At 50.0% G+C, this 26,201-nt stretch overlaps 1 protein-coding gene and 1 long non-coding RNA gene across 10 annotated transcripts in view; one reads left to right on the top strand and one right to left on the bottom strand.

The window, feature by feature from the left end:
- Nucleotides 1-26,201, bottom strand: part of SHROOM3 (shroom family member 3) — a 143,456-nt gene that overhangs the window by 24,914 nt on the left and 92,341 nt on the right. For 4 of the 9 annotated variants that reach the window (XM_038178963.2, XM_072038014.1, XM_072038011.1 and 1 more), the window contains one exon: nucleotides 5,340-5,468. In XM_038178963.2, the coding sequence (XP_038034891.2) occupies nucleotides 5,340-5,468 (129 nt within the window). Of the gene's footprint in view, nucleotides 1-5,339; nucleotides 5,469-6,036; nucleotides 6,384-8,424; nucleotides 8,661-10,522; nucleotides 10,542-26,201 lie in introns of those variants that run through there. The other 5 variants (XM_072038012.1, XM_072038010.1, XM_072038016.1 and 2 more) reach the window with 5 other exon arrangements.
- LOC140002535 (uncharacterized) lies at nucleotides 7,410-24,382 on the top strand. The gene is made up of 3 exons (XR_011809341.1): nucleotides 7,410-7,870; nucleotides 10,361-10,481; nucleotides 10,615-24,382. It is a non-coding gene; the product is annotated as an uncharacterized lncRNA (long non-coding RNA).

Below are 26,201 nucleotides of genomic sequence, written 5' to 3'. Positions count from 1 at the left end.
TGTGCTTTTCCTTACCGGTGCCACAGAGCATGCACAACCTGAGGGCTTTGCTTCAGCCATCCTCCAGCTGTGTCCTCCGAGAGCTTCTGCTTGTGTGTGTGAAGGCCCACCTTAACTAAAGGAGGCAATTCAGCTTTTTCAAACTGGCATTTTCTTTTTTTCTTGCCTAGAAAAACTTCCGTTTTCCTAAACCTCCAAATAGAGCAGCTTTGAGGGAAAAAAAAAAGGACAAAAAGCTGTTGTAACAACCCCTACAGACTCCAGATTTCTCACAGCAGTCTTCAAGTCACCAGCAGCCTGCTGCATGCTTTGCCCAAGGCTGAGGAGCAGTGCAGCAACACCAACCACTGCTGCCCCGACAGCAAGAAGTGCAGGTGGATGCTCACTGTTATGCTCAGTTCATGGGGACCAGTTTTTATGGTAGGATGAGAAGCAGGAAGGAAGCAGCTTCCTCCCCTGCCTTACAAAGACTGACTTAATTTTCTCCTTGCAGACAATAAGGGGATGTAACTCAGCCTTTTAGAAAGCTAATGACTGATAGGCAGTGAGGGGACGTTGCGGCTGACTGAGTAGCAGCTCTGAGTTCTCCATGCCCCAGTAAACCCACCTATTTTTCCTGCAACTCATCCACAGTGATTGCAGGAAGTTAAGTTTTCAGCAGTCACACGCCTGGCAAACACATCATCCAAGTCGTCTTCTTTCTAACTACTGACCTTGTGTGCATTTTGTCCCTGTCCCAGCAAGCTTCAAAACCCCCCTCAGCAGAGAAATGGGCAACGCTGAAGAGAAAGGCATCAAAACTAGTCAAGAAAAGTAGCTTTCCTGGAGGAGCAAAATCAAGCTGTGGATGCAGGCAGGGGCAGTGGTCAGTGGGAACCCATTCCCCATGATCAGGCAGATGGGAAGAAACAAAGAGATCTAATGCCAGCAGGTTTGATCTGTGCCATCGCAGCCATCCTAACGCGTTGCTGCAGTCCCTGTGCCCAGCTACTAAGCAGGAGATGAAGGAAAAACTAAAGCACTCAGAAGCCTATTAGGATTTCAACAGAGCGAGGCCACAATCTACTCAAAGCAACGTCACTCTTAATTAAGGTTCAGACATGGTTCTAAAAATAAGCATAACAGACGAGGCCAATTAGGAAGAAGTCGGGCCATAATGGCATCAGCTTGGTGTGTCTTTCACTGGATCTGTCTTTTTAGGCTCACGGAGCCCTTTGGGTAAATTCAACAGCAGAAGAGATGTGGAGTGTGCTCTGTTCCTCCACGATTTTCATTAAAATGAGGAGAACTCATTAGAAAGACATGAAGTATATGAAATGGTATTTCAAGTCATAAATCTGGGGAAACAGAATCTCCTCACTTGTGAAGGAAAGGGAGAGTTGCACCCCCACCTGTCTTTATGCTCAGATTAAAACTTTCCCTAAGTTAAATACTACTAATAATAAAGCATTGAAAAAAATCTCACATCAGGACATTTAGGCCAAATGTATGGACGCAACCTTCTTTTCTGCAGTATGTTCCTCTCTCCCCAGACAAGGAATCCCCCCCAAGCATATCACAGCTTTTAGCAGTTTCGGTCTTTAACACGCACACAGAAAAGAGAAAACAACTCGAGTACCATATCCCAGCTGAGTTCAGTACCCTACCCCGGATCAGTCCGCTCTCATTCCTCTCTCAGACACCTTTCCCAGCGGTGCTGTCTCTGCTTGTTGCTTCCAGCCCACATCAGATGCTGTTTGTTTTTTTCCCTCTGACGAGCATCACTTGGGATGTCTGGGTTGCATCAGACGTGGCCTTGAGCTCTGTGTCTGAACTGGCAGACAGGCACTGAGGTCCCTGACGTCTCTCAGGGGCAAGGAAGCAGAGCATCAGAGGCTAATCCTCACATTTCCTACCATTACCATCACCAACTCTTTGGGACAAGCTCCGTTCCAAACCACCACGGGGAAAAAAAAGCCCTGGGTGAAGGCAGAGATAACAACCACATACGTGGATGTATGGACAGATTCCTTCTACCATTCATCTCAACTCCACTGGCAGGACACAGCCTGTCTGCCTTCCTCTTCTGCTAGCACCAAAAGCAGACAAAATAAAAATAAAAATGAGGACAGATTATTTGGTGGAAGGGAACAACCAAGGGGACAGCAATGTCTGCCATGCTGACCCTGGTGAGGGGCGAGGTGTGGATGGCTCTGGATAGGTGACAGCATCAAGTGCTGCAGCAGAGTTTGCAGGAGACAGAAAACAGCTTTTCTTGAAAGAAATGCTCTCCCCTGGGCTGCAGAAAAAAGGCCTGAGATCACTCAGAGGTGACGGCAGCTGCGAGCAACAGTCGCTCCTTGGGTGAACTCATGAACAGTCAAACACTGTAATTAATGATTATTGGTCTTGTACATCACACCTCTGTGTTATCACATTTCTCTGGTAACCCCTAGGCTGCCTTATCCAAGGAAGGGGCATTTATCCCACTTTCCAGAAAAGGAAACAAGGGCCTTAAGAGGTGAAGTGACTCACAGAGAATCACCCAGCAGGCCTACCGCAGAGTGCCGCGCCAGGAGCTGGGCCGTGCGCTGCTGCTTCGCTTTCCCTTCGCCCGAGCATCCATCTGCCAGGCAGTATTTAGACGAAAGGGTCCCACTGACATTCCCTGACACTAAGCAGACAGCAGGCTTCAACAGGAACAGTGGGGCTTTGGTTATTAGTGCGAGAGGTGATGTATACAACCTTCATTCTTGTTGATTACCGGGTTCAAGGACTCTGTCCTACTGGGATCTTCTGACAGCTTTCCTTTTTTTTAAGAAAGCATTACCAAGCCACATGGTAAGTATGACTTAAACTGCAGAATAAGGGGTATTTCAGATCTCTGTCTTGAGAAAATACTTGCCGCCAGGATAGTCTGTCTGTGCTGCTCACACAGGGCTGTGGCTTAGAGGTGGGGGAGCTGCTGCAGTCTCCTGCTCGGTACTTGGGGCACACAGAGGCTGGGATGAGGAGCTGGTGAGCACTGGCTTAAAGGCCCTCTGCAATTTCACTCATCTTGCCCCAGTTTTACTGTTTCCTTCACTGGAAAAAGACGAAGAAAGGACAGACATGGAAAAGAGACAGCTGGCCAACTGACAGAGTCTTTGTTTTAGCTTTCATCTCTGAGAAGGCCCCTGCTATGTGTTCTCCAGGCGTTCCCATCAACTCCCAGAGCACGGGTAGAAAAACTCAGCTGCCAGACCTGAGTTTAACCTGCCTGTATCTTTGCAGAAGCCACAGTGCTGTGCTGATTTATCCTCATTGATGAATTGGCCCAACGGGCTTAATTCAAATAATTTTTTCTCATTCTTCTCCGGTCGGTAAATTAGTTAAAAAGACAGAAAAACAAGCATAGCTTAGATTCTTTTGCCCTCTGATATCAAACACACAGCAACTTGCAACAGGAGAGACTTAGAAACAATGGAAGGAATGTGTTTTCCCAGTCTCCTTCAGCTCCTCGGAGGAACTCGGGGGCTGGCAGCAGAAATGCTGCCCAGTGAGCCTGATTATCCAAATGCAACGCGGACAATGGGGCGCGGCAGGTAACCAAGGGGATTCTCAGGGCCAGTTTGCAGATGGCAGCTGGGTTCTGCTCTCACTTGGAGGGCTACAAATCACAGGCAGCCCCAATGCACTCCGCACCAAAATCCTGATGGGGAGATGATCAGGGGGAGAGAAGAAGGTCGAGATGCTCCGCTGCGACACCTGAGAGACCGGTCCTGAGCTCTGGATTCCCCCTCTGACTAAGGATGTTCGTTCATCACCCTGAACTTCAGAAACTGCCGACAGCCTTTGTCGCCGTGGGCGTGTTGCAGAAAGTAAACAAGCAGGAGGACTGCACCCAGTGGTACAGCCGAAGCAGTTGGGGCTGAAATGCCCTCCCACACTCAAATTCTTATACATTAAAGCAACTTCCTGCTTGCAACCAAAGCTTCAACGCGAGTTAAGCCACGGAGAGAGGCACACACAGCCTCCGACACCGCCGGAAAAGGGAAGGAAAACATTGGCACCGCATCCAAAGACAAGCTAATCCAAGTGAAATGCTAAACTCTGGAGCTTCTACAGATATCTGCTGATAGATCGACAGGCCAGCAGGATTTACAGCAGGCATGTCCTGAATAACTCACTGCTATAGAAAGGTGGGGGATGCGTGGCGAGCTTCTTTCCCAAATTTGCTGTGGGTCACATACCTCAGGAACTGCAGAGCCCCACACCCTCGGAGTCATAAATAAATCTGCCCCTGATTAAAGTAGCTCGAGGAGAGATTTCAGCCTCTAAAATCTGCTCCATCCAGAGGAGATGCACAGGGCCAGGGTCTGTAACTGACAGCAGTGGCTAAAAGCTGAAGCACCTCCACCAAGGCCAGCGAGTTTGCTCCAGATGTGCACCTTTGCTTGTAAGATAGGAACGTGACTTGACATGCATCCCATCCCCTCCTCAGCGGCTCATTTGGACTTCAAGTAGGTCATGGTCTGACCCGAATTCATGCTGCCAATAAAAGTCACTGCCTCGTGGCGCGAATCTCAGCAGACAGAGACACAAACATCCATGAGTTCATCCAGATTACCACCTGGCTGATGCAAAAGGCTCTTCTGATGCCACTAAAAGCTTTGCCTGAGCAAACCCCGTAGGATTTGGCCCTACACTGCATGCACAAAGGAAGGAAATCAGGCTCCACCACAGCACTGGTTGATCTAGAGCAATTCAGGAAGCTGCCTTCTGAAGACTTTGACTCGTTCAGATAGGCTCTCAGCAGGCTTGTCATGAACACCAAACTCCCCTAACACTCACAGACTTGGAAGAAGCAAGGAGGTTTTGGAAAGCCAGGCACCTAAAGCTGGGGAGCCGCTGCAGGCTTACATCAGTGCTGTGGAGATATTTTGGTCCCCCATCTCCTATGGGAGACAAAACTGACGAAGCTTTTGAAAAGGATGGACACCTCTTCCAGCACCCCTTCCCAGCGAGTCGCCCTCTGCCAAACAAGAACATTTTTACACCCAGCCCTGCATTAAATCTTACTGACATCGAGCAAAGCTGATCCTTGTCTCAAGGCCCAAGAGGTCAGTTCCTTTCATTTCCCTGGTACTGTCTTAAGGGCAAGGAAACCACAGGGAAAGGTGGATGTGAGGTTAAGAAATTGTCCTGTACCTCTTCCAAAAACCTGATGCCATAGATGCTGGAGATTCACCCTGCTCCAGCCCAGCACTGCTGCTGCGCTCGCTCCCATGAAAGGGAAGTGGAGTTTGCCAGCCACTCTCCGAGAACAGCAGCCACCAAACACAGGCAGCAGACAGGGACGTGGATGCACACACTCTCACCTGGTCTTCAGCCGCAGCTTAACTCCCCCCGACCACGCGGTTTTGCTGGGCTGAAAGTCAGAGCTCACGCGGTCCGGCCTGAGCGGGCTGGGAGACAGGTTGGTGCATCCCTTCGCTGCATGCGTGTCCCTGTCAAAAGAAACCAAAGGCAGGTGAGCATCAGCACACAGAAATCTCCATCTTTGCACCCTGCATTAACAAGTGTTTTAAGAAATAAGACGATAATACGCACACAGAAGGGGTGAGGCAGGGGCATCAGGCTGGTTTTTAAAAAGTGCAAAGAAAATGTCACAGAAAGCCACTTGTAGCCCTTTTCTTCTCTCTGTCACTGCTCCGGCAGGCTGTAAGAGCCAGGCTTTGCTCTTTCTACCTAGGCAGTGCTCAGCCCCTGCGAGTGCCCCTCACAAAGCATTCTGGAGGAGCTGCACAATGCTCAGCAGGCAGGAGGGAACTCAGCTGCAGCATCCATGGCACAAAACGCATTACCCAGCATCTGCATGCTGGGATTCAAAATCCCTGCGCGTGGAGTTCAGGGGCTGCGGGGCTGCATATGCCCTACCCGCACGTAACCACCTTACAAACGCCCTGAACACACGAGAGAAAAGCTGAGAGAAAGGTCCGCACGGTGACAGCAAGAAAGAGAAGTCTCTCCCCACCTCTATGGGTATTTCCAGCCAGTTAGCAAACAAATATTTACCCCGCTTCACCACGCGCGTGCGGAAGTCACACAGGCACCGTGCGCTTCGGCTCCTTCCTTCCCGCAGGCACGCTGCTCCCACTTGCTCCCATTTTTAGCACCCAGACGTGGGCCAGCCTTGCGATTTCTGCCAGCTCAAGGAACCCCCACAGCCGAATAAAAGCGCGGCTGAAACGGCCCCCTCCGTGCCTCCCTCCGTGCCTCCCTCGGCCTGCAGCGGCCGAGTTGTGCCGTAATTGCCTCTTGTTGTGCGCTCAGCGGGCTGCAGGCTGGGCGCACATGCCGGCATCTGGGGCTTTGGATAGCTGAGATGGCTTGGATGCCATTCTGGTGAGAGGCCGGCCGTCTTTGTGTCCGGCTCGGTCCTCCCCCACGCTCCCTCCCCGAGCCCCACGTGCCAGGCAGGAATGTTAAGCCGCGCGCTGCGGATGAGACAGAGCCGGGGAGCGCACAGCGGCACTTTCACCTAGATTAGGGAAAGCGACTGCTCCACAACGGCCTTTTTTGCTTACCCTGCTTCTCTCCATCCCAATTTTACCCCAAATCCTGCCTGAGCTGCATTTCTTCTCTCTATGCCAAATTCTGTTCTGCTTTGTCCTGCGCCACCTGCTCTGCCCTCTGCTAAACCTTGCTGGGTGCGATGTAGATCTGGCTCCAACGTCTTTAGTAAAATGGATGCAACGGGTCAGGGACACGGAGAGCAAGGCAGCACTCGCTCACTACCTGGGTGTTCAAATAAAACATCAAGCCTCTCACCAGACCGTAAAGATGCCCCTTCCTGCTGCAGCACTGGCCGTGGGGCACGGCAGGGGCACAACCTCCCTTACTGCTCCCCAGGACGTGCCAGGACCACGAACTGCTCTGCTTCTCCTTGCCTACCAAGTTCACTGCCAGAAATCCCCCAAATTTTTAGAGAAGATTTAACTGCAAGGCAAAGGATGGGAGAGCTGCTACTGATAAAAGGAGGATTTAAAAGACCCTGCACGCACAGTTTATGCATACTAACAGATACACAGTCTTGCAGGTGAAACCTGTTTACTGCTGTAGCGTTCAGAGGACACAGCCCCTTTTCAGGCTTTGTACTGAAACACGGCAGAGATGGTCCCAGCCACAGAGAACAGCACTTGTGCCCCTACAACACTGCTCAGGAGAGATTTCCATGGCAAGGTGCCCCAGGAAGCCCCTGGGAGCATTTCAGCACAGCTTCCCATCACCCTGATGCCTGATGGGGTGTCTCAGTGACAGCACCATGGTGGGATCCCATCAGAGGGGACAGGACCTCAGCAGAAGCACTTGTCTTGACCGCAGGGTAAATCCTGGCCTCCCTGCTGAGCTCCCAGGCAGGGAACTGCCACTCCTTACACCTCTCTGCTTTACCAACAGGGTCACTAGGGGAAGGTGCTCTGCTTCGGCACAGCCGACTTTGGCTCTCCCAGGCTACACGATAGCTGTGCTCCTGCACTACGTGAAGCTGCTCCCGCCTCCTCTCCAGCCAGCTATCGCAGAGGTAGCCAGGAACAACATTTAGGACTGGGGAATTGCCCCTGTGCCTAATTCAAGAAAAAAAAAAAAAAAAAAGAATAATCAGCAGCTGGAGAAACTGATACAGAGGAGTAAGCGCACACAGCCTCCCCATGCCCACAGCCCAGTGATCTTTCAGCACTCAAGGCTTTTTTTTTAATAGCTTTAGAAACACGTGAAGAAAGCAAGAGACAACACAGACTCTGTAAGCTCCACTGCGAGCAGAGCTGTCCCAAAGTGCTGCTTCCAAGCGCTCCCACAGGGATCCACGCAGACCCAGACCTCACAACCGGCGGCTCGGAGCAGCAGGAGGGTAAGCAGCCTGGGTGTTCCCCCTCACACAGGGAGAAAACCCAGCTTGCCAGCATGCATAACTGCGGGGTTTATGTCAGAGACAAAGAAACGTTAATTAGTGCCTGCATGGGCTCCGGGGTTGTTGTTTGGGGGTAAGAAGGAAACGCAATGGAGTTTCTTCCCGGGCCTCTTAAAAAACCGTAATTACTGAGCTCTGTGTGGAACGATGGGCGCGCTAAGACATTGAAAACTAATCAGGCAGTCTATAAATAACACCATTAATCAAGCCCGGTGGGGAAAGCAAGTGATGAGGATCCCTCTGCTAGGGAAACACACGCAGTGCCAGGTGCTTTGCCACGGAGGATGCAGTGGACCCACAAACCCAGCACCTTTCCTCCACTCACCACTTTCTGCCCCACACTCAACCAAGCGATGCAGCTCTTCAACCCAGACTTCCTAAGGTGTTCCCAAATCATTTTCTAAGGCAGCTCGGCCCTGCCATCAGGAGCGCACTCATCTCTAGAAAGAGACTTCTTTAGCGGCGATATGAGAGCAAAGACACCCAGAGCCTACCTTGTGTCTGGACTGTTGCTACTCACCCCTTTTCCTTCGAGCATCCCTTCTCCAGAAGCCTGTGCTGGCAGCAGGGCGGTGTGGCGTGCCCCGTCCCTGCAAGGGCGCCCAGCCCACTGGGATCATCCTCAGGGCTGCATTTTATTTCGGGACGTTGCAAAGCGCCTCACAACTGCATAGCTAAAAAGTCTCCCGGCAAGGAGTGGCCCGCAGTTGTTCTTGGTGTTATCGTGTTGTTTCTAAAGCTCGCAAGCAGGAGACAGGAAAGCTAGCAGCCTATTTAAGTCTTCTTTACCTCCCACCTGAGGCTGGCAGCTGCCTCTGAAATCTTTCCTTTTCTAAAAAATTCTTGTTTAATTACGAATTGTTATTTATACTCGCTGCTTCAGCAGTGCCTTTGGTATTTAATACCCCACATGTTAATGACTGGCTGTACAGAGGCGCTCTGCTCAGTTTTTCCCTCATCTAAAAATACGGCCTGGTAGGGTTTTTTTTTTTCCTATGTTCGACCCTCAGCAGATGAATTCACTACTACAGACTTCAGCCTTTTTAAGAAATGCCTACAGCCAGCTGCAGCCCAACGTTACAGGCCAGGAGTTTGGTTGTGTCAGGGCGCAGCCAGCGCTGTGCTGGCAGGGAGCTGCAGCCAGCAGAAGAAGCGGGCAGTGCCACGCCAGCCAGGCAGCACCTCCCCTGCCCTTCCTGAACTAAGCATCTGCAAAGCTTTTCCCTATTTTTCAGCATCTTTTCAGAGCCCTACAAGGAAGCAGAGGTAGCCTTATTTCACGTGGCTCGTTCATCCACTCCCTACAAGACTGGCTTGCCTCTTTCTGCCACCCGACATCTCGTGCCCTGCCCGAGCTGTCACGACCCTGTAGAGCTTATTCCAGGCTTTAGGGAGCTCCCCTGCTTTTGACCATAACCAGCTGTGACCTCCTCTGGCCGCCTTATCTGCCTCCTGCACTGACCTCCCGTTACCTGCATACCTCACATATTTCCTAGCATCTAGCTTAACCTTTCAGGCTCTCGGCTTTTCTCTCTCACCTTTTTCGATTTCCCTTATCATTTCCTAAACCAATGCCCCGTCGATAGGTGTGGGTGCGTGCCTCTGCCCAGCAGATCCCCCAAAAACAGTGGCTGGACCTGCTGCCCAGTTTCAGCTGGGCTTTGCAGAGATAACAGCCTCAGAGATTTAAGCTCCAGGTATCACAAAATAGTCAAGTACTGGGAGTGGCACAAACCACTGCTCTCACCGATGAAACGCTGCAGTGTAGGCTCAGCTCTCTGGCTACAGCTCCTGAAGGAGAGAGATTTGACACAGGGAGGGCACACAAAACCAAGCTGCTGAAGTCTCCCTGCTGATAGCGTGCTTTCCAGCACATTAGCCTTACATGTCTTCTGTCGGCACTAGCATCCTGTACGCTGCTTTTCTGCTTAGCTGTCTGTGGTTCCAGGTATGGGTCTAGGACAGGGCTGAGATCATCCATAAACAGCACCTGGAACTATATATAAAATTTATTTATGTGTTTTCTTTTTAAAACTCTTCATAATAGCTATTTTTCTAATGGTTCCACCTCTTGGAATCACGGTGACTTATATTTTCAACTAATGCCAAGTTTCCTGCTGTGGCAATAAAAGACCTAATTCCTACAGGTTCCAATCCACAAACGACAGGTTTAGCCATTTTTAATGTCTCAGTATTTCTAAGCTGAGTGTTATTCCTAGAAGAGAGGATGGAGCTCAAATTCTGGCTTTTGTTTTTTAATCATTTGGGACCAACAGGAGTGTTTCTAACCGGTATCGGAATTAAAAGCTTTCCTAGAAAACGAATTCACCTGCTGATGCTCCTGAAATTGAGAATAAAGCAAGGAACTCCTCTTCCAAGTTCTACAGCAGTTGTTAGGCATTACTTAACACTTTTTCCTTTGTCTACAAGGGGAACATACGAGGCAACCCTCCTCCACTACAGAAGCAGCCGACAGCACAGCACAAACACAGAAACGAGGAGAAGCAGCAGCAACGCAGGACTGGGCTCCGACAGCGCTGCGAGGAGGGAGGTGAGGGGGTTAAGACCACGGTTTTATCCCGATAGCGTTACATTATGTCACAGGGCGTCCTGAGGTCCCCAGCTCAGCCAAGTGAGGTAAGGACAGTTCGGCAGCTTCACCTCTGGCTATCCTCATCCTGCAGGCTGCGGGCGGGCTCTCGGCAGCTGAGGAGCTGGAATCACGTCTCCTTGTGAGCGAAAACGCCGCTTTCATGGCAGTTCCCCATCTCTTGGCAAGCAGAAAGCCCTTCTGCCTTCTCCACGCTGTTAAAGAGCGGGTTCCCCTGGGCAGTGCTGCAGGATGGGAGGGATAATGTGCTCATCCCGGGCTCCAGCCCTTCCCTCTCCGGTGGGCACGCTGTTTTGCGGATCCTCCTGCTCTGCCTGAAGCGAGAAGACCGGATTGCTTACGTATTTCTTATTTTGTTACCTCCTGTGGCTGGTCCAGAAATAGCCCGTAATCCACAGATCCGTCACGCTTTCAGAATCTCCTTTAGCTGCAGTGGAAGCGTCCCTGCATGGCACAGCACAAAGGCCCAGCTCCTCCCCTGGAGCTGCAACATCTGCACAGGTTTGTGAGCCTCACTCAAGGGACCTGGGAGCCAGACAAAGCCATCGCCAGCTGGAAATGCGTGGACAAAACGTTTTTTTCCATCAAAAAAAATCTTGCCTGTGGAAGTGACACTTTTCCTCGGAGAGCACGCAGTTTGGGCTGAAGCTTTTGCTGGGAGAAGTCCTTCAGGCCCCGTGTGAGCTTTCTAACCTGCAAGTTAGAGCACTCACCTGAGATGGAGGACCTGGAGACCCAGCTTCATGTCCAGAGTCTAACGAGGCAGAGAAGGAACTGAAGGCTGTTTCATGGGCACCTCAAAATGCACCAGGCTCTGCCTGGGGAAACCCTTGGAAGGATTCAGTTGCATCCTAATGCAGAGCAAGGCAGGTCTGAAATCGCAGGACTGCTTACTGAGCATGGAAATCTTGGGACCAAATGAGGTGTTTGTCCCGGAGAGTTCTGCAGCTGTATCCACGTCCCAAGCAGAACCAATAATATCCACCCCTTGGATTTCGATGGATCTGCAAAGCTCGAGGAAAAAAATACACGACCCAAAACCACAGCGTTGCTGGCTGCTGCTTCTGAGAGACATAAATGCAAATATTTTTTCTATGCATCGCAGGGACATCCGTGCTGATTATCTGTTAAGATGGGATTAGTAGAGCTGATCCTCATGCCGTAAGCCAATCACCAAAAGGAAAAAGAAGGAATTTTCCAGGAACAGTGCAGAGCAGAGGCAGCTTGCGCTCCTCTAGATGCACGACCACTACTCAAGACAAGCTAAAGGGCTAAGAAATCACTGAGCTGTCATGGGATGGGACATTTGACATGAACACATTTCATATTTGAGCACTCACTGCCTTCAATCTAATAGCTCCTATGCAATCATGCTGAGTACACGGTGTGTCAAGGCAGGGAAAAATAGGCTGAGAACTCACTTGGAATGAAATCAGACTCAGAGCTTTCCTTCCAGGAGGACTCGTCACTTAATTGCAACTTAACCAACTTCCAGTTAAAGGCAGAGAATGAGCACTGACCTCCAGGTCCAGAGAGGAAAAATCTGGTGAACAGAGACTGGATTTTGTCTGTATAATAACATCTATTTCTACTTGCCCACTGCTTTCCAGGCTTTCCCTTTTCTCTGAGATTGGATGGGTTTTATTTGACCTGACCTCAATCCCACAATCTGGCCAGGCTGTGTTTGCACAGACCCACACAAACAAGCTGCTTCTGCACTGTACCTGTTTGCAAGCAGAGATCTGAAAGGAGTATTCACATTCATTTGGGTTCCTCACTTAATTTGGTATTGGCCAAGGCACCTTTGAGAAAATGAACTCCCTCTTTGTCTGTGAGAGAGCCCTAATCCTCGTTTTGCCCTGGAGGATTACTGGGTACTTAGAAAGGCACTCACATGCACATTTTTGGTCCGTGCCAGCTGCATTTGGGTCCACAATATGCAGCGTTCCCTTTGGTCTTTAGGTTTGATAATAGGCATTCCTTGCACCCAGACCCCAGCGATTGCCACCCTTTTAAAGACACCCTAAATCGAGGCTTTCTGAAATGTGGGCCCTCCCCTGCCTCGCATGAGTAGCTCTCCCTCAGACAGCGTGTGTGAACCGAGCGTGCAGGCAGGCAGCTGGGCACGCCGCCCTGAAGCCCGGAGTCTTTTCTTGTGCTGCTGAGCTGGCGGCCGGAGCGCACGGTTCCCTGCGTGGCCCTGCCAAAAAGACCTGAGCCCTAGCTGGAAGGAATAACCTGAAGGGCTGGAAAATAAAAAGGAAAAAAAAAGTTTTTATCCCTAGTTATTTCCTGGCTTTTTGTAACAGAAGTTGGTGGTTATAGTGAGGTATGGCTTGCTGTTTGTGTTGTGGTACCACCCAGAAAGCCAGTCCAGGCACTGGGGTCCCCCACGCGTGGATGTACACATGCATAGATAACAAAAGGTGACTCCTTCTTACCCAAGAGCTTGCAGTTAAAATAACCCATTTTAACATAATAACATCCCTCACTCTCCGTCGGAGCCAAACTAACGCCAGGAGAGCGTCGTGGTTCTCAAAGGTGAACTGGGGCACAGGCCCATGTCCACACAACTGAGTTCTGGCACAGCAGCGGCAGGCCCGGCACCGGTACGTGCCCAGTGCTGTAGCACCTTTACATCCTGCTGGTGTTCCTGCACAAAGTGCTCTCTGTGCAGCTCTGACCCAAATCTTCCCAGGATTGTGGCTTAATTCTGTAAAGCAGCATTTCAGGATGTAGTTCAATGGAAGCGTAGGACTGCAGTCTTCTCTGGTGTAAGCCAGTGCTGACTTGAGCAGCACTCCGTCAGCTCAGGGGAGACCTCCCCTTCTTGGGAGGTGAGAAATGAGAGCTTACAACTGCCTCGGCCTGCCAGATAGCATCACGATGGCATCCACACAAAGTGGAGAGCAATCTGCTCTGCACCCCAGTTCTCAACACAAGTGAAATGCTTCCCTGCACCTTGCACCCACCAAGTTTTCACCCCCGTAGAAAACAGGCCTACCTACTTACTCTGTCAAAACAGAAGCAAAATTACAGAGAAATGGCATTTTCATTCAATTCTAAGCCTGGGACTCTCACAAGCATCCACAGACTATTATGAACCACTCATGAGATTTTTGGAGACAGCAAGCCACACTGGCCTCTGGACAAGGCATGGGATTTGCCTGGGGAAGCAGAGCTTCAACCCTCTTCACCAGGACCAGGATTCATTTAGGAACAATCTTTTGGACCTGGCCATAACAGATTGGGATCAGCTCTCTCCAGGTGCAGCAGTACTCAGACCTGTTGGTCAGAGGTACCTCAGGTGAGAACACTGTACTGCAGAACACAGGGAGAAGCACGGGAACACAGCTGTCTGTTGTAGGACCATGACCCCTGCACACAGGTAAAACAATAAAGTTATCTGCACGTGACCTGGGAGATTCTGATGCTGAATCATGTTGATCAGAAGTCATTTAATATAAATTAAAACTTCTAACTTTTCTTACACAATACAAAGCAAAGCACAAGCTAGTTGTAAAGGACAAGTGTAAATGAAAAAAAAAAGTTGCAGCTCCTACAAAGGAAAGTAGCTATGAGAGGGAAGCGAGAGCCATACGCATACACTGTAAGAACCTGTTTCCAGTTTAGGATTATAAAATTCAGCCCTTTCCATGGGAAAAGACAAGCCTCCATGCTGAAGAAGCGATGTTCGCAGGGAGAGATTCACTACCCAGGAAAACCTTCTCCAGAATTTGTGTTACACTCACCCTTCAGAACAGTGACATTTGCTGGATACCGAAGGGCTGTCCTCGGCAGGGCTGGGCATGCCAGGCAGGCTGTGTCCCACCTGGGATCCAGCCGGGGGATGGCCCCGAGACCTGAAAGGCAGGACCAGCTCCCACTGGGAACCGTTCCCGCCAGCGTAGGAGCTGGGGCCAGACTCGATCTGCTGGTGCAGTGGTTTGCGTGAGGGTTTCCTAATGCGTTGAAGGCAAAACAAACTAGGTCAGTTCAGACCAGCAATTTAAATGGTTTTAAGCTAAAGATTAAGGGAGTGCTTACACGAACTGTTCCAGTGGCAGATGGATGAGATCTCTGGCACTGATGAGCAAGCAAGGGCATTAATCTCTTCCGCCAGCACAGCTGGATCTCTCTCCCTGGCCTGCATACACACGCACTCCAAGGAACCTGGCTTTTTACCCTGGCAGCTGTCCTTTGAAAACACGGGTGAAAGGCTGGAATGGTTGCTGAGATGCTTTTTGCAAAACTGGTCTCAGTGGTTGGTACCAAGCAAGCGACAATCTGGGCATCTGCTCAGAGGGACAAAAGAAACCCTTGTATCCACACTTGTCAGGGGCACGGTGGATGTTCAGCATCAAGAACCAACTCAAGTCTACAGCTGAGTTTTCTCTCTGCCCTCTAACCTGACTGCTTTGCAGGGCTTCCTGGTGTGCCAGATTTTAATTGCAGTAACTGGAGGGGTGGAGTGAGTTTTAAAGAGCTAAATCACCTTCATGGGTGTAGCAATGTTTAATCCCCATAATAAGAACTACTTCTTACTGAACTGCTTCTCCATCCCACTCACACAACTCTTCCTGGACAAATTACTGAATCCCTTACTCAACACAGTGTACATTTACTTCCTCAGGATTTCAGCAGATTTGCCTGAGTGAGAAATGAGCAGAGATTGAGTGAGGAGATAAGGATTTGGCCAGCTGCTTTCCAAAACACAGAACCTCTGCATCACCTGGAGCATGACTCCGCACAGAGACCTGCAGGTCTCAGGGACTGAAGCACAGAAAAGCACAGAGAAAAATCCTCTTTTCTGGAGCAGGACGAGGACTGCAGCCAGAGGGGAGGAACCCTTCATCTCCCTTGCTCAGCGTATGCCCCAGTGCATCCCCACTGTGCTCACACAAACCACCTCGAAGGAGGAATCACCCTTCCCTCCCCAGCAGCGACAGACACCCCCTGCACCTGCAGCTCCTAAAACAAAGGCAAGGGCTGGCCACCTGCCCCCTGCCCCGTGAAGCCAGCCTGGTGCAGGGGTGCAGAAGTGATCCCACTGCCCCACTGCATACTCCTGAGCTGGTGGCGAGGGGCTGTCTGGGGGGATGGGCACAGAGCAGCTGATTTTGAAAAAGTAAACATGAGGGAGGGGAAAACCAGAGGGAAGTGGAAGTGCCATAAAGCAATTATTCCAGTTTCAGGGGCTGGGGAAGCATTACAAAGGTGGAAAAGCCAAGTGGGCTGCAGCCTCATGACTAGCACGGAACGGAGGTGGGCGAGAAGGTAATGCAGGAGCCACAAAAGCTTTCCCAGTTGCCAGTGTAAGCTTTCCCAGTTGCAGTGGGAGCTCTTCTATGAGCACTGCCAACTGGGAAACCCTCCCTCATCACCTCGCCTCATGTGTTTTAGTCTAACAAGTCCGAGTCCAGACGCAAGTCATCCCCTGGGCTCAAAGCAAGGTCTGAAGTTGGGACTTGGGATGCTCACCATGGGCGCTGCAGGAAGCTCACACACTCACCTGGATGAGCTCAGGGTCTGCCCCAGTGATGCTGTCCCTGCCCCTGCCACTGCCTCCAAGCCCAGCTGGGGAAATCCCACTATCACCGTAAGGTTTTGATTTCCAGGGAGATGTCTCAAATCTTGCTGGGCTCCCAGTGACACCGAGTCCCTGTTACAGGTGCTACTCTGTAGATACAGAATTTTTCATAGCTCTTTGGAAACTCAGAAAAGCCCACTTACTCTAAATGCCTGTGGGCTTTTAACGGGACTTTTCTAACAAGCCACTTAAGGTGCATTTTAAAAATTCCACGTGTAACCACTGCATGTGAAACTGCACAGAATGCTTTCCTTAAAGCAGCTCCATATACACTAAAAAGTCATGGCAGAGGATGACCACCCTCTGCAACACCAACTGGCAGACTGCTTTGAGCTCTTCAGGCTACAGACCGTGATCTGATGCACCCCTCCAGAGCTAAATAGAAAAAGGCCATTCACATGCCCCAGTTAACAAAAAATTGTATCAAAATTATTATTTGCCAGCGTGAACAGCAGCACTGTCTCAAAGGAAGCCACATCTTTGCTAGGGACATGCAGTGATCCATAGGCTCAGTCTGGAAATCTTTGTTCTTCATGCTAATATGAAAAAGGGGAGCAATGTATAACCCTAATCACAGCCTCTCCTCATGCACAGGACACGCTGTGATCAGCCTCATTAAAAAAACAACAAAAAATAACCTCCAAAATTAAGTCTGGGTGGAGCCAGTCCCAAACACAGAGCGGCTTTTGAGTAAGGAGTGCCAAACTCTTTCACAGGTCGAACAGCAAAAACAAATCCTCTTAAGCAGCCATCAGTGTCAATATTTATTCCTCACAAGTCGGGGACAAGTAGCCTAATAAATGGTGTCAGACAGAGCCTGGTGAGATGGAAGAGGAAGGGGACAGGCTTGGGGAAAGGGCATGACACATTAATCAGCATCACCCCTGCAAAACCCTTGACAGAAACAAGGTAGTAAACTCATTAGCCACTTAGAAACTAAGCTCCTTTTGTACTTCACAGAGTGATAGCCGCCAGGTTCCAGCCTGACGGTTTGCCATCCTCCACAACAAAGCTACCGGGCCCCATAAAATGTTTACTTTTCAATCTACCTCTCAACACACACCTCTCTGGTCTGGAGACACTTTGCTGGCTTTTCTGCTCCCTTTCCTGATGCACTGCAGCACTGTACTGAGGTCTGGACTCATGCATTAAGCACTCAAACCAGCATGGCATAAGAGAGCTCCCGGGCCAAAGCCATCTGCACAGGAAAACAGACAAATAAAACTACGATTTCAAAAGGCAAAATCCTTAGCCACGACAGCCACTTCAAATACTGCAGCTTCTCCTTCTCCCTGTGGATCATTCCTGCCCCTGGGTGGTGGTATACCCTGTCCTGTTGGGCGTGTTAGCAGCACCACGTGTGCAGCCACAAAACAGAGCAGGGAACCAGCCCCTCTTAACTTCGCCCAGGTGACTCTGGGTGATGCCTGAAGGTGCCTGTATCAGAGCCCAGAAAAGGACCCAGCTTTCATCCACATCATCCTCACAAGAAGCAGTTCATGTTGGGTGAAACACAATGGTGGTGCCAGATTTTTTGACTGATGTAGCTCAGTGAAGCTGTCTGTATTTATGCTTGCCCCTCGCTTGAGAAACATAAGGCACAGGCAAGATTTTGGTTTTGTTAGCATGATACTGCTTAGGTCTTCTTTTAGCAATGGATCTTCTTGTTCCTTGTTCATGCTTGCCACCATGCTCTTCATTCTCTGTTTGGGACCTAATCATCTGCTCGAAACAGCCAGGACCAGCACACACCCTTAACACACCGGAGTACAAAATGTTGGGAAATCCACTCCTGACGAGCTCGTGAGCTGTGTAACCACATGGTTTCTTCCTCCCTGCCCAGCTGGGATAATGCTATGAAGGCAAATGGCTTGATCTTTCCATCAGGGCTGTAGAATAGTTTTTAGAGTGATGCCTTATAGCACAGAGTAGACCCCATCTATCCAGGGAAATGTAAACTATCTCAGCATGACTGGGATGTAGCCATGTTGCACCGGGGGCCCTGTACCCATTATAACTCTGCTGTGCACGGGCCATCAGTTATCATCACGTACTTTACTTAAATTAGCCTGAAATGGAGTCTGTCTCCAGCCTGGAGCCTGCTTGTAACTGCAAAGGAATCCGCGCCCTCCGCAGCACACGAGACAGGATCAGGTCACTGCTGGAGAGCACTTGGCTGGCTATTTTTGTTGTCTGGCTGAATACTTTTCTTTGACGCCCGCTTCAAGTTGCTGAAAGAACAGTAAAGATGCGTGTTTTTTTTTAAAAAAAAGGGATACACTGATAATCCATAGGAACTGTGTCCTTTTAACTTCAGGACATTTCTCAAATCTTTGCCCTTGTTGCCAGGATGCTGAAGGCATTCTGAAGTCACAACACGATGAAATATAATCAGGGTGAAGTGGGCTGGTTTCATTTGCATCAGATTCCTCTTTCAAAGGCATAAATTTGCCCTTCTGATCCTCCTCCCTACCACTAGAACAGAGCTAATGCAGCAGCTACTGCTACATCAAAAAAACCCACACCCCTCTTCCCATCAAGAACAACTGAGGATTGAAATTCTTCATGTTGCTGTAAGCCCATAGGAGAGCGCTGCTAATTCAAGCACTGGTGCAACGAGAACATAAAGGATTGGAGAAGTGGCTCTCAGCTGAATACAGGCATGCATCACATCATGGTTAGCCAAGCTTTTCACTCCAGTTAAACTCAGCAACAATCCCCCTCACTCATGGCTTACAGACACAACATCTTCTCATGCGCCTCTCCTTTCCGCCTGGGTATCACACAGCTTTAGATATTTCTGCTCTCTTGCCCCTTTGGGTTCTTTGGACAGAACTGCCTGTTTCCAACACAGCACTTGCCAAGAGAAAGGGAATGCTCGCAAAGAGTTCAGCCGGGCTGCAGGTAGTTGTTCCCTCGCTTTATCCCCACTGCGCAGCTTGCTCGCACGCCCAGTGCTATAAGGGTAGTCTTTGTGTGGGGACACTCGGGGCTCCCAACTGCACTCTTAGGGCAAGCCAGAGCACAAATGGGCTGCCACTTGGGGACGGTCATGAATAAGCATTTGTAACGGGCAATCAGTACTTCATTTCATATGTCTGACCTGTCCCGGCTTTGGGGCTAGGTCTGCAGCCAGAACGGGCCTTATTCCTTTGCCATGTCGCTAACAGGTTTCTTTCCCAGTGCCCTGAGCACCTGATACGCTGGTGTTGCATTACCCAGGCTAGAGGCTCCGGTGGGAATTGGGCATGGCTAGGGAGCAGTGGCATTATACAGAACACCCCCTTTGATTCATATCCTGCTTTTTTATTTATTTACGCTGCCACTGAGGTGGGGAAGCCCAGGAACTGACCTGGCCCCACTGTGCCGGGTGCTCTGCAAACACCGAGATGAAGAATGATTGCTCACCCCGAGGATTTACCGGTGGAGTCCTCCCTAACTAAACAAACGAGGGAAGGATCTTTTCCGGTCACTGCTGCTCACTCAGCACCCTTCTGGGCTCCATCTGCTCACTGCCACGGGCCGCATCCTACAGCAGGCAGCGCGGTTTTTCTCCCAGTGCTGCCAAGAGCGAGGGCTCTACGCAGCAGGAGAAGGGCCCTGCACCACAGCGCTTCTCTTCTCAGCACAAACACAGCGTTCGTTTGTTTGCAGCCTGCTGAGCACAGGGACATCTGAGATGTTTTGGCTGCCGTGGCATCACAACCCGCCTGTCTCCCAGTGGCAGGGCTCCCACCTGCTGCAGGGCCATGCCAAGGAGGCTGGAGCCGACTGCTGCGTGCTCAGCCATTGGCTTTTTAGCCATGTCTTGTACCTTAACCAACCTCTGGAGGAAAAAACCCCGTGATTGTTAAATGACAGCTTGAACTTTCCCATAAAAATTACAGTAATCTGTATTTCAATCAAACTGAACTTCTCTCTCCCATGTTAAGCACGCAGCAGCACTCATTACGAACCAAGCAGCTCTCAGCCCCTGAATTCCCACATCGTGGACCTGCAGGAGTGACTCACCCACCACTTGCTGGGCAAAGGAGAGGCAGAACACGGCTGAGGTTTGGAGTGAAAATCCACGCGCCTGAACAGGCGCTGCCGGGGTGCCTGCATGGGCAGGGAGCGCTGAATGGGCAGGGAACCAGAGGCTGGGTGAGGCAGGGGAACACGCAGAGAGCGCTCTTAAAAATGAATTATTATCACAGGGAATGGGAAAAAGGGACATTTTGATCTGCTGGGCAGGAGAAGCAGAGGAGAAAATTGCAGTGAAGATAAATGGAAGGATGAGGTCTGCGGGTCACATTCCTTCCAGATGCACAAGGAGAGACGTCGGCTGGTAATGTTACACTTGAATGTAATTCTGTTCTTAGCTGCTTTAAAGGGTCTGTGGGCCACTCCAAGCTGGTGATAACATTTCTCAGGCTACGTCCCTGGATCTCATTGCAAGGCACCTGCCAGCCACACCAGCTCCGAGAACATTACACTGCCCCCTGAAACACGCAACCGCCACGCGGAGCGTGCACACAGCAAACCTGCTGCAGCTGCGAGGATGCCTGGCAACTACCTCCAGGGAACGTGCTGCAACAGGACCCTAAAAACACCACAGCCCTCACCTGTTTGCTCTCTGGATGGATGGGACAGTTGAATGCCGTGGTCCTAGAGGTGTGCGTGCAGCTGGAGCAAGAAGGTGGCTTTCCAATCACATCTGGAGAATCCTTCTGGGGAGGGAGCGTTCACATGCAGAGAGCGAAGCGCAGCAAGGCAGGGTCCACTCCTACACCCGTTCGCTCCCTCTCCAGTGCCTCACAGAGGCCCCAGTAACACCAAACATGAAGCTCGCCCGTAAAACAGCCATGGAGGCTCTGCAAAACTCCTCCACTGCCAGCCAAGCCCTGGCGCTGCCCTTTGTTTGCCCGCCCCAGCCCTACCCCAGCTCCCATCGTAGCCCAGCTTGGCACCCTGGGAGCCCCTGCACTCACCCTGCCCTGTGCCAGGAACTGGTGGCACCACGCTGCCAGCCCCGGGGACAGCCAGCGTGGGCAGCCCGCTAGCTCTGCTTGCTGAGGCTTAGAAGCCGCGCCAAGCTGACCCAGAGAGACACCTTCTGTTCGACCCCAAGCAGGTGACTTATTTTCATCACAACGTATCTGGCCTGTAACTGATCTTTTAGCCAGGAATATCCAAGAGTCCTCCACAAGTACGCCTGTCTGACAGAGGCAGAAATTCTTGCTTTACAGAGGGAGGAGATGTGCCCGTAATTTGAGGCTGTAAGAGCAGCGAGAGGATCCCACTTCCTGACGTGCTCCTCATAAGAAAGAGGCTCTGGCTTCACCTCACCTACCGTTAAGTAATCATAAACGGCTGCACGGATAACTTTATTTCAGTTCATAAGTAACTTATTTTGTCTTGGCTTAAAATGGTTCCTGCCGGCCTTACCTGAACAAATATATCCTACTCTCAAGATAAAATAAAAGTGACGTAATGGCCTTTTGCACCGGTGCGTCTGTACCAGGAGACACGGTGTTCTGCCAGTGCTGCTCCTCATGCTGACATCTCTTCCTCTACCTGCTAACTCACAACGCCTAATGTTTAACGAGACGCAGAAATCAAAGAGCCTGTGACAAACACACTGGGAGATGCGGAAGAGCAATGGCAGATAACGTTATAAAGGATGCAAAATGTTAGCTGTGAATCTTATTTACGAAATCCACCGTCTGACGTGGTACCTCTCACAGCAGCGGTACAAAAACCATGCAAAAACCATGTCCTGTGGTTTCTCCACTTGTGTTTCCTAGAGAAAAACATCTTTTTCTATAAAACCTGGCATGCTATCACATGCCTCAGAAAATGACTTGGAGCACGCCATGCAGTTCACATGGCCATCAACACCAGGTTTCCAGCCGGGGTCATCAACATACTCCTCCCATGCACATCTTAGAGGGAGCACCATCCAAATAGGTTAAACACTTAACAGCCCTAAATTGCTGTCTTGGACATGAAAGGTAAGGTTTGGGGTTTTGGGGGCACAAGATTAAACAGCCTGGTACTAATAGTGAGGACAGGTTACTGCGACACCTGCCTTCGGTCTGCTTTGCAGGCAAGGGTTGTGGACCCAACACAAGGGTCCCTTTCTGACCTGAACCAAAGACACCCATCGCCCAGCTAAAAAGCTGGTCACATTATCAGGCACGATTATCTGCTGCCTGTGGGGCTCTTGCTTGGAAACATCATTTTGCTATCACATCTCCTGCGCATGATTTCACTTTCCAGCTGGAAGGCTATGTGGCACACAGGTTTGCCATATCAGTGTATGTCACCTGCTCAGGATCACTCACTTCGTTAGGCGCCAAATGGGCTCGCAATCATTTGCTTCATAAAATGATTCCAAATGGTTTTATTGGGATTTGAAAGAGTTTAAGTGTACTTTGCATCTTGGCCAGCAACTCAGAGATACCACATAGTAAACAGTTTCCAAGAAGTTACCAGGCAATGAAACAAAGTCCTTTTTGGGGATGTAACCATAAAAGCTCATGATCATTTGTCCTTCTGTGATAAAAACAACAAAAAATTACCACCCGAAACATAAACCCGAGGCTTCCCATAACCTGAGAGTATGTATTTAGGCATTATGTACTTATGATAGCGCAGGTACTCACCCGCAGGCAGATGACAGGCAGCCAGTCCAAGTGGAAATTAACCATGTGTGACCATAGGAAGCGCACAGAGCTGACAAAAGGGAACCTCCAACCAACCTTCCAGCCCTATCACCCTGGAGCGATGACCACAGCTTCCCTTCCAGACAAAACTGGCGTGGGTCGGACCAACATCAATGCTGGGGAGTGGCGGTGCTGCATGGAGGAGGTGCTCACTGTCCAGAGCTCACCTTGGGCCTCTCCCACATCAGAGACACCTCTTCCACTTTGTGTTAGGTGGCAGGATCCCAAAATGCACAGAGATTCCCTTACAGAACACAGCCAATTTGTACACAACCTGCATCATCGCTGGCCCTGCAGAGTGGTGGTGGTGGTGTCTCAGCTGAGATGCCTCACTGACCTTACCGGGAATAAAAACCTTCCGCTCACACCTAAAGCCCCGTTCACATCTTGCTGGGTGACACTTGCTCCTCCTGCCAAGTGTCAGCTTTTAAAAGCTCACTTTTTGCCTTTGTGCCATTTTCTCCTGCCCCTTTTAAGACAAATGTTCCTAACAGTTTTTGCAGGGTTTTGGTTTCTTGCTTGGTGTTTTCTTTTGATGGCAGTATAATCCTATTTGAACACAAGAGTGGAGGTCATACAATCTCCCTCAACACACTGCAGTCATTGGTCTAGTGGATTTTCCTCAGTCCTGGTCATGTCTGCACTACCTCTGAAAATGTACGTCCTTTGACTCAAAAGATAAATGGAAGAAACCAGAGCTGGCCTCTCCAGTGCCCCGATGGCTTTCCCATGTGCTTCTCCCAGCTGCTGCAAGTTGAATTAGAAGCTGAGTGAAATACAACAGAGATGGGTGAGACTAACGGTGCTCAGCGAGTGCAGAGAAAACCTTGCCCATCCCACTGCCCCTTCTCATCCGGCAATAACGGGAGCCAGACTGAAAGCTGGCGAGCAATTTCCTTGTAGCTCCCAGGTCACTGCGAGCACCAGCCCTGGAGCTTTGCATGCCATCGGTCTGCTCGCTGTCAGCGGCCACTCTGAAATAAAATGTAGCCTTTCGGTCAGCGGACCACACAAGGTTAGCTGTGCACCTCATCAGTGCAGGCGGGGGGATTTTCTGAGGGTCGTGGAGGCTTTCAAGCTATTAGCTGCTTCAGTTTGTGTCACTGATGGACTTGGTAATGGAGATGGAAGAATAAACACAGCCTCACAGCCTGCTTCTTCGAGCTGAGCCAGCGCCTGTTAGCAGGATCAATGCATGTACGTGCTAAGTGGGTACAATTGCCCTAGACCTGCAGAGCACTCAAGCACATTTTTCAATTTAATGTCATGAATAACTCCAAATACCTCCCTTCCCCAGATATTTCCCCGTGAATGACAGGAATAACCGTGTTGCGGGGAGACAAAGGGCTCAGACGTTTGTCTGGGAGTTTTTTCTCTCTCGCATTTTTCTGGTCGCCACAAAGAAACCTCCAAACCCCCACATCAACAGCAAAAAAAAACAAAGGGAAATAAATATTAAAAGACTTGTCAGAGGTTCAAAAACAAATTAAAGAAAAATATAGGCTATCCGGCGGAACAAGAAAGCCCAGGTGCTGCAGAGAATGTGAATACCCAGTGCATTTTTAGGACGCTGCATTCACTCCGATGCTCCTGGACCCTGCCCCTCATTCGGCAGTGCTGGAGGCAGCAGGATCCAGGGCTGCCGTCCTCCAGGTCCTTGGCCGCAGGCTGCCTGGCGCCTGGCTGCCAGGTACTGCCATGCTCCACGAGCAGCACGCTCCCACGGAGCTGGGTAGCTGAGAAAACTTCCTTCTTCCTCTTTATACAAAGCCCTGAGTGCCCCAGCGATGCCACTGGGAGAGCAGCTCAGTCCTGCAGCAGCACAGAGCGCTGGCACACCGTGCTGCCCCTCACCTGCACTCCCCTCCTCCCGTCCTCTGCTTTCTGGCAAGCTGCTGGGCACAGAGCTGGGCTACAGCTGCTTCACAGGGATGGAAAAAAAGATCGTGTTTGGAGGATGAAAGGATAATGTCAACTGCCCCAAAAGGAAACTGTCTTGTGCTGGTAATTGATGTCACCAGTTATGTCACTTTCTGGTCAATGCAGATGCCAGGCCACAGTAAATTTGGGCCAGTCTGTGCATTTGCTTGGGCAGCTGGTGTGAAACGCGAGCCCTGTGTCACGTTTGCTGGTGGAGGAAGGGGAGGCGTGGGACGGAGGGAGGAAATTAGTTTTTGAAATAAGACATGGGCTGCATTTAAGAAGGATGATTTCCTTTGAGGAGTTGTTTGCAGTGCTGACCTATCCACAGACCATGAAGAGCAGGAGCCAGGAAGGGCTGGAGCCAGGGCTATCAATCAGAGGAGAGCAAAACTCCAGGGGAGTTTCAGGTTTTGCAGAACTCGCTCAGTTGCCTTTGGACTCTGTAAAGCCGAACCAAAAGCTGGTTGGTGCCAGGACCATTTGAAGCCAAGCCCATAAAAGCCTGGGGAAATTTAGAGAAACTCCCCGTCTTGGCTCGTCTCCAATTCAAATTAACTCCTGCAAGATGAGGAGGTGTTCAGATAAATCTCAGAAACTGCCCTCTAATGGGTCAAGGCAATTTTCTCCAGCGTACAAAAGCGATTTTTCTTGGCTCTGTCTTTGCACTGCATATCTCAGAGTGTACTTAAGATATCTGTGAAAGAAATAAAGAAGTGAGGAAGTCCAAACCCTGCAGCAAGCAACAAAATCCATTATTGAATTTTCTCACAGGCACTGCTCCCAAATAACGCCAGTGAAAAATTGGTTCGAATTTGCAATGAATCTGACTGCAAGAGCTTTGGAAGGAAGTTCACTGTTATCTGAAGGGGAATTTGGGAAGAAATCATATTTTCGTATGTGCTGGCTCAGGAAAGATAATTCTTAATGTTTTTAAGCAATTATCCTGTCCTCAAGTATTGAAGCTTTCTAGATTACATCCCCAACCTTTTCCCAGGATCCTGGTACAGCGGTGACTCTGAGCACCACTCTGTGGGAGTGCAGATACTGCTAAGATGTAAGATACTGCTGATATAAATGAATATAAACAATGATAATTACAATAGCATACAGAGGAAATGGAGGAAGGCTTCTTAAACATACCAAGGAGAGGAATGGAGGAAAAATAGATGGGTAGCTCTATTTTCCTCTAGCTTCCCGGAGAGGAAGGCAGCCAGGATGGCCGTTTTCTCTTGCTGTGAAAAAGCTCTTCTCTTCTGCTTAGCTACTGACAAGAAGATTTAGGGAAAAAGAGGAAAAAAGGACATTTGTACACCAAAGAAACAAATGGAGGCGGCTTTTGAAGACCTAATTAACAGACTCTGTCCCAAGTCATTTCAGTTCAGCTGCAACACAAAAGTCTGACAGAGATCCATGGGACCGCAACAACCTGCCTAAGAGAGT

This window comes from Anas platyrhynchos, chromosome 4, assembly GCF_047663525.1.
Source record: "Anas platyrhynchos isolate ZD024472 breed Pekin duck chromosome 4, IASCAAS_PekinDuck_T2T, whole genome shotgun sequence".
NCBI lineage: Eukaryota > Metazoa > Chordata > Aves > Anseriformes > Anatidae > Anas > Anas platyrhynchos.
The sequence above is the reverse complement of the archived record's forward strand: the minus strand, read 5'-3'. Positions and strand labels throughout refer to the sequence as shown.